Source organism: Orycteropus afer, unplaced genomic scaffold (assembly GCF_000298275.1).
Source record: "Orycteropus afer afer isolate SDZICR_OR568_19922 unplaced genomic scaffold, OryAfe1.0 scaffold00017, whole genome shotgun sequence".
NCBI lineage: Eukaryota > Metazoa > Chordata > Mammalia > Tubulidentata > Orycteropodidae > Orycteropus > Orycteropus afer.
Window position 1 is genome coordinate 2,776,662 of NW_006921604.1, and position 8,030 is coordinate 2,784,691.

The 8,030-nt window shown below is 35.3% G+C and overlaps 1 protein-coding gene across 1 annotated transcript in view; it reads left to right on the plus strand.

Annotated features, from left to right (window-relative positions):
• Nucleotides 1-8,030, plus strand: part of ANAPC1 (anaphase promoting complex subunit 1) — a 190,815-nt gene that overhangs the window by 58,515 nt on the left and 124,270 nt on the right. The window contains exon 17 of the mRNA XM_007959412.2: nucleotides 6,268-6,342. Coding sequence (XP_007957603.1) covers nucleotides 6,268-6,342 — 75 coding nt within the window. The remainder of the gene's footprint in view (nucleotides 1-6,267; nucleotides 6,343-8,030) is intronic.

An 8,030-nucleotide genomic window follows, 5' to 3' on the forward strand; every position in this document is an offset into this window, starting at 1 on the left:
TATATGATCTTGGATACACTCCCCATTTCATAGACATACTTAAATCGTTTAGCTTGTCCACCTATCTATCCATCCATATACCCGTGTTTGCCTTCACTGACAACTCAGTACTGTATATGCAAAAAGGTTCATATTTGTTGTCTGTACTGCTGTTGGGAGTTTTTTGATGACCTGTTCAATTTCTTCTTTTGTTATGGATGTGTTCAACTTTTCCACATCAGTCTGTGTTAGTTTAGGTTACTAGTGTGTTTCTAGAAATCTGTCCATTTCTTCCAGATTTTCAAATTCATTAGCTACAGTTCTTCATAGTATCCTGATATTATCCTTTTTATTTCAGTTGGTTCTATTGTGATGTCACCCATTTTGTTTCTTATTAGAGTTTTTTGTATTCTCTCCCTCTTTTGTTAAATTTGCCAGTGGTTTGTCGATGTTATTAATGTTTTCAGAGATCCAGCTCTGGTATTATTGATTTTTTTCTATTGTCTTTCTATTTTCTGTTTCATTGATTTCTGCTGAAATCTTTATTATTTCCTTTCTTCTGGTGACTGTGCACTTTTCTTGCTATACTTTTTCTAATCGTTGGAGATATTGGTGTAAAGTATTGGTTTTGGCTCTTCTTTTTTGATGTGTGCATTGATTACTGTAAATTGGCTTCTGATCACTGCTTTTACTGTGTCCCAAAGATTTTGGTATGTTGTGTTTGCATTCTTATTGATTCAAGGAATATTTGAATTTCTCTTTTTATTTCTTCTCTTACACAGTCTTTCTCAAGGAGGGTGTTGTTTAGTTTCCATGTGTTTACTCTTTTTCCATTGATCCTCCTATTGTTGATTTCTTACTTGGTAGCATTATGATCTCAGAAGATCCTTTGCAGTATTCAATGTTTTTAAATTTATTAACGCTTGCTTTATGGCCTAATGTATGTTCTATCATGGAAAATGTCCCATGTTCACTGGAAAAGAATGTATATTGTGGTCATATTGGGTGAAATGCTCTGTAGATGTCTATAAGGCCAAGTTGGTGGATTGTATTGTTTATCTCTTCTGTATCTTTGTTGAGTTTCTTTCCAGTTGTTCTATCTTTCAATGAAACTGGTGTATTAAAGTCTCCCACTATTTCTGTCGAGTCATCTATTTGCCTTTTCAGCTCTTTTAAAGTCTGATTCTGTATTTTGGCCTCTTTCGTTGGGTCCGTAGATATTTATTATGGTTATATCTTCATCTTCATTTGATCCTTTAATCATTATATAATGTCCTTCCCTTTCTTGTATGATGGTTTTTTTCTTAAAGTCAATTTGATCAGAAATTAATATTGCCACTCCTGCTTTTTTATGGTTGCCCATTGATTGATATATCTTTTTCCAGCTTATGATTTTTAGTCTATTTTTGTTTTTGTCTCTAAGGTGTGTCTCTTGTAGAGAGGATATTGATGGGTTTTGTTTTCTTACCCAGTCTGCAACTCTCCATCTCTTGAATAGTGCATTTAATGCATTAAAACACGGTATAATTATCGACAAGTATGACTTGGTTGCTGTCATTTTGTTATGTGTTTTTTCACGGTGTCTCTGGTTTCTTTGTTCTGTATTATTTTCTGTGCTGAGCTCATTATGCTTATGAATCATGTTATCATTTCCTTTGTTGCTGTTGTTTTAGTATTTGCTGCGTATTTGTGCTTGTCCTCTTTTTTATTGTGATGTGAAGGTTTATCATTTTTCTTCGAGGTTACCCTGTGATTTATAATTTTCTCCCCAAGTTTAAAACAGTCTATTTTATCTTGCAACTCTCTTAACTTCCTTACCAGTTAGAAGTTCGTAACTACACAGTATTTTCCCTCTTTTTGGTTTGTGTTGTCCTCATTTGCCAGTTGATATATCTGCTTCCCTGTTTATAATCCTGTAAGCTTATTTTACTTAGGATATGTCCATAGCTGTGGTTTTTGGATTATGTCATTTTGTGTATTAATTGTTGGTTGCTGTTTTCTATTTTTGTTTCTCTGTTCAAAGGATTCCCTTTAGTATCGCTTGTAAGATTGGTCTGGTTTTAATAAATTCCTTTAGTTTCTGCTTATCCTGAAATCTCCTAATTGCACCATCATATTTCAGGGACAGTTTTGCTAGGTAGATAATTCTTGGTTGAAAATTTTTCTCTTTCAGGGTTTTATATATACCATCCCATTGCCTTCTCGGTTGCATGGTTTCTACTAAGAAATCAGAGCTTATTCTTACTGCTTGTCCTTTGTAAGTAACTTTTTGTTTTTCCTGTGTTGCTTTCAGTGCTTTCAGGATTCTTTCTTTGTCTTTGGTTTTGGTGAGTTTGATGATGTTTCTTGGTGTTTTTCTTTTGGGGCCTATCCTGTTTGGTGTTTATTGGAAGTCCTGAATGGATATATTCTCATCTTTTATCATATCGGTGAAGTTCTCTTTGAAGAAATGTTGGACAGTTTTCTCAGTGTTTTTTTTTTTTTTTCTTCCTATTCTGGAATTCCAATAACACATAGGTTATTCCTTTGGATTTTATCCCACATGATCCTTAGGTTTTCTTCATTTTGTTTTGATCTTTTTTTCTGACTGATCCCTTTCCAAAGAAGTATTCAAGTATTTGTCTTCAATCTCATTAATTCTGTCTTCCATTGATTTGATTCTATTCCTTTGCCCTTTCCATGTGTTTTCTATTTTTGACAAATTAGTATTAATATTCTGGATTTCTATCTGTAAATTTTGAATCGTTTCTAATTTGTCATTTATTTTGTCATTTTGTTCTTGGTATTTTCTTCCATAGTTTTTCTAGGGATTTGTCTGTGTTTTTGTTGATCTGTCTCTCAATCCTTTGGAGATACCTAAATATAATTATTTTGAATTCCTTACCAGGGAGTTCCACTGCTCCTTCTTCCTGAGAGATGTGTTCTGGGTCTGTATCCTGCTCCCTTGTTTCTGCCACTTTGTCTTGCTTCTTTGTGTGGAGTGTGATAGTCTGTTGTCGGTCAGATATTGTGACGTTGTTGTATTTAGATCTCTGTTAATTGTTTGTGAATAGCAGCTAAGGGTTTGTCAGGCTCTTCTTGGTTGTCATTTATTGTTGGCGCATTGGTAGAGAAGAAAGTGGTGGCTCTCACTCAGTAAGTGAAGCTGCGGTAGGTTTTCAATTTTTTTTTTTTTTGCCTTGTTTTTCTATAGTGTTTTAGAGTTTTGTTTTCCTTTATTTTGTTGTTGTTTTCTTTGATCTGTCTTTCAGTCTGGTGAAGGTACCTAAATACAATTCTTTTGATTTCGTTATTAGGTAGTTTCAATGCCACTTCTTCCTCAGGGAGATTTTCTTGTTCTGTATTCTGGTCCCTTGTTTTTACTAATTTATCTTGCTTTGTTGTTTGAATTGGAATTGTCTCGTGTCTCTGAGACATTTTGATGTCATTCTGTTTATATTAAATTGGTGATTGTATGTTGGTGTAATATGCACAAATTTTTTGTTTTGTTTTGATATATTCAATTTAATGAGGCTGGTGTGCTAGTCTCTGCTAGTTTGGCAGCATTTACGCATTCCTCATTTATCTCCTGGTGCATGTGATAGCGCATGAGAGTGTGTGCACATATCTCTGTTAGCTGTTCACGTAGAGCAGTTGGAGGTGGGTTGCTGCAATATTGGCCACTCTCTGTAGTTGAACAGTTGGTGCTGAAGGAGGTTGGGCCCCTTGCCCAGTGTGTGGGGCTGTGGTAGGTGCAGATATGGTTGGGTTGTGTGAGCACATTTGCTTTCTATCTACTGGCTGCCAGTGTGGTTGCCTGAGTATTCCTAGCAAGGTATGCCTATTATCCTGATAGGAATACCACTTGCAAATATTCAGAAGGGCTGTGCTGTCAGGCAGTAGATGGTCCACAGCTCTGTTTGTCTCATTATTCACAGTTCTCATTCATTTTCTTCTACTAGTTGGTATTGAATCCACTTCTTTATCCTTTCCTTTGAAGTTGAGGATTTCAAGATAAATGTTTATGTCAGTTTCAGTTAGTTTCTTATTTTCTTGTTGTAGAGGGTTTAGATAGCTTGTTTGTCTTTTCTGCCATGTTGCTGGAAGTCTGTTTGGTTAACTTTTCACGTTGTTTTGGATGTTCATTTTTTAATTAAATAGATATTGGGCCCATTGTGTGGTCCAGCCATGAAGCTAGGGTTTTCAGATATACTCTATGCAAGACAGTGTATTCTTTACATCATGAAATTTACTATTAACAAAAGGCAGTAACGTATTTTTCAACAGCAGCATGTAAGATAAGCTAACCTGAAAGATTTTAAAAGAATGAAAATAAAGCAGATTCACATATGTTAGAAAGAAGTATCCACATCCGATAGTTTCTGCTGTTCTTTCCCATAATTCCAGGCCTATGAATCTGATAACTATGGCAGGGACATTCTTTTTGACTGTGGAAAATAGCCTTTGTGTATGTGTGTATAAGTGTGTGAGTGTGTTATGGTTTGGTTGAAATTTTAGGTAGTGTAACTACTATTTTTATTCTGTTGCTTTGATTTCATTCTGTTATCATTCATTTGTTGACAGTGTGTAGTTGGCTGTTTTTTTCAATACTTCACAGAAAAACTTTTCATTTTGATAATGTTTATTTTTAAAAATTATCATATTGCCATTTATTTATGTTTAGTGTTACATAAGGGAGCTCTGGTGGCATAGCATTTGACTGCTAACCAGAAGACTGGTGGTTCAAGCCCACCAGCCACACCTCAGAAGAAATACTGGGCAATCTGCTTCCATAAAGGTACTGCCTCAGAAATCCAAGGAGGTGTCACTGTGAGTTGGAATCAACTTGTTGGCAGTGAGTTTGGTTTTTTTTTAATGTGTTTCACAAAATCAGTTTTCCTCCTGATAAATAACATTAATTGACAATGATAGTGTAGGAAGAGCCATTGCCATTTATAGAGTGAAGGTTGATTAGTTGGTTTAGTCACATAATCAAGAAGGACTAATAGCTAGAAAAGGACATCATGTTTGGTAAAGTAGAGGTTCAACAATAATGAGATGAGAAATCCTCATGAAATGACACAATAACCAAAACCATGAACTCAGATATACATGAAGGTGGCACAGGACTGAGCAACATTTCATTCTCTTATACAAAAGATTGCTGTGAGTTGAGGTCAACTCAGTGGCAACTAACAACAACAGAGTTGGTAGCACATAGTTCCCCTGTGAGGTAGCAGGGCCTCAAAGGTTATGTCTGAGGGAATTAAAGAAGAGCAGACTTTCAGAAAATTACTTTTATGTCATTATGTTGGTTTGATATATTAACTGTTATAAAGACCCCAAAAGTTATAATGGCTCAAACACAATAGAAATGTGTGTTGTGCTCACATAACAGTGCTTATCAGGTAAACGGATTAGATCCCATAGTTATTCAAGGATTCAGGTTGTTGGAGGATGTGCTGTTTTCACCTTGAGGATTCAAGTAGTGCCTTCAGGTTGACTCCATTCCCTTCAGGAGGAAAAAGAAAAGAACCTGGAGGAGCATGGATAGGAGGTTTTCATGAGCTTGGCCTGGAAGTTATAACATCTGATTTCATTTATAGTCACACTGTCATAGGGCCATGCCTATAGGCAGGGGTATGTAGTCTAGCTGTTGGTCCAGGAGAAAGAGGAGGCAACTCTTTTGGTGAGTAGCTAATGTCTGCCATACATTTGTTATATGTGTACTGTAGGCGATAAATTAATGTCTGTTTGGTTCTATCATATGGCTAACCTTGGATTGCTTCTTTGAGACTTGGCATATTTTGGATATGCTTAAAGGTCTTTGTCCTACTTAAAACCAAATACACTGCCACTGAGTTGATTCTAACTCATAACAACCCCCATTCGGTTTCCAAGCCTGTAAATCTTTATGAAAGCAGACTGCCTCATCTTTTTTCAGTGGAGTGGCTGGTGGGTTTGAACCATTGGGCTTTTGGTTAGCAGCCAAATGCCTTAACCACTGCACCACCAGAGCTCCTTTCTTTGTCCTACTAGAGGTGTGAAAATCTGTGTTATCACAGAAATAGAAGAAAGGAAACCACCTTTGTAGTACCTATATGCCCAGACATTGTACTAATATATGTTATTTAATCTTTACAACAGTCCTATAAGAAAGTTGCCTTCATTTTCCAAATGAGAAAGGTTTTTTTCATGGCTTTCCTCAGTTTCCATAATTGGTGGGACTGATTTTTCAGCCCTTTAAGTTGATCAGTTAATGAGGATAAATTTATATTGTTTATCTTCTCTTTTGGGATTATTTTCCAGTTTGACTTTGAAGGATCACTTTCCCCAGTCATTGCACCCAAAAAAGCAAGGCCTTCTGAGACTGGATCTGATGAAGTAAGCATTATTATTTCTTGCTACTGTCAATTAAGTTGTGAGTATTTGTGTTAGTCTTCCATTTTTGTGGTGTTCATGTTGATTTGCCTTTGTATTTTTTGTTACATTGGAATTTGTTACATTTTCTGTGGTCATTTTATCACTTTTGTTTTCAGTGATGAGCTGAAAATTACTGAAAACATAATTTCTGGATCATTGGGAAGTTTACAAATAACTATTTAGGTTACAGATATTTTATTGCCAACTGACTACTTAAATTGACAGCTTTTACCTTTTTATGCAGTGTTTCCTTAATTTAGGTTTTCAAGTGTATACATTTCTGTGGATACATTCTTAAGGAGTACCCAGTGCCAATTTTTTTTCTCTTAATTAAGACATAAGTTGCCTAAAATGAATTCCTCAGATCTTAAGTTTACAGTTTGATCAGTTTTAACAAATGCACGTACAAGTAACCCACAGCTCTGTCAAGACACAGAACATTTCCATCACTCTATCAAGTTTCTTTGTTCCTATTTTTGATCAGTCTCTTCTTGCTTTCTCTGAAGCAGTTAGATTTCTATCACTGTTTGTTAGTTTTTCCTGCAGGTCTGTGTTTCATTCTGTTGTACAGAGTTGCTATGAGTTGGAACCAACTCAGTGGCACCTTAACAACAGCAATAGAAGTTGATACAAATGAAATAATACAATGTGTGTGTAATCTTTGGTATTGTTTCTTTCATTCAGCATACTGTTTATCTATATTAATCATAGATTTATTTGTGTTGCTGCAGATATTGATTGTTTCTTTTTATTGCTGAGTCCTATGACTATACCATAGTTTGTATCCATTCTTCTGGTGGTGAATATCTAGGCTATTTCTAGTTTTTGACTATTATGAGTAAAGTTATTACCAATATTCTTTTACAAGTGTTTGGCACAAATATTTTCCTTTTTTTTTTGATAAATACCTAGCAGTGAAATTGTTGAGTCATTGCTGGTAGTTTTAAAAAACTACCAGGCGTGTTCTCAAACTGATTATACCATTCTACACTCTGAGCAGTAATGCATGAGTGTTCCTCTTGTTCTACATCTTTGCCAACATTTGCTGTTGTTGTTCTTTTTCATTATAACCATTTGAGGGCATGGGAAGTAGCTTTTATAAAAAGCTTATTGCCGTTGAATCAGTTCTGACCCTTAATGACCCTGTAGGACTTATAAGAAGTGCCTCACAGGGTTTCCAAGGCAGTAATCTTTACAGGAGCAAACTGCCGCATCTGTCTCCCACAGTGTAGGCTGTAGGTTCAAACTGCCGACTTTTCTGTTAGCAGCCAAGTGCTTTAACCACTGTACTGCCAAGAGTCCTATAGAAGTTTTAGTTTGCCTTTCCCTGATAACTAATGATGTTAAGCCCTTTTTTATTGCTTATCTTATGCATATTTTTTGAATTTCAAGTCTTTTGCCTGTTTTTTAAATTGGATTTTAAAAAATTATTGAGCAATAAAAGTTTTCCATATATTCTGGATATGAGTTCTTTGTCATATACATATGTTGTGAATATTTTCTTTCAGTATGTAGGTTAACTGTCTTGATGAACATAAGTTTTTTATTTTGATTGTGCAATTTATCAGTTTTTTTCTTACATGGCTAGTTTTTTTCTGTTTTCAGTCTAAGAGTTTTTAAGTTAGAATAACACATTGTGTCAAAAAAAA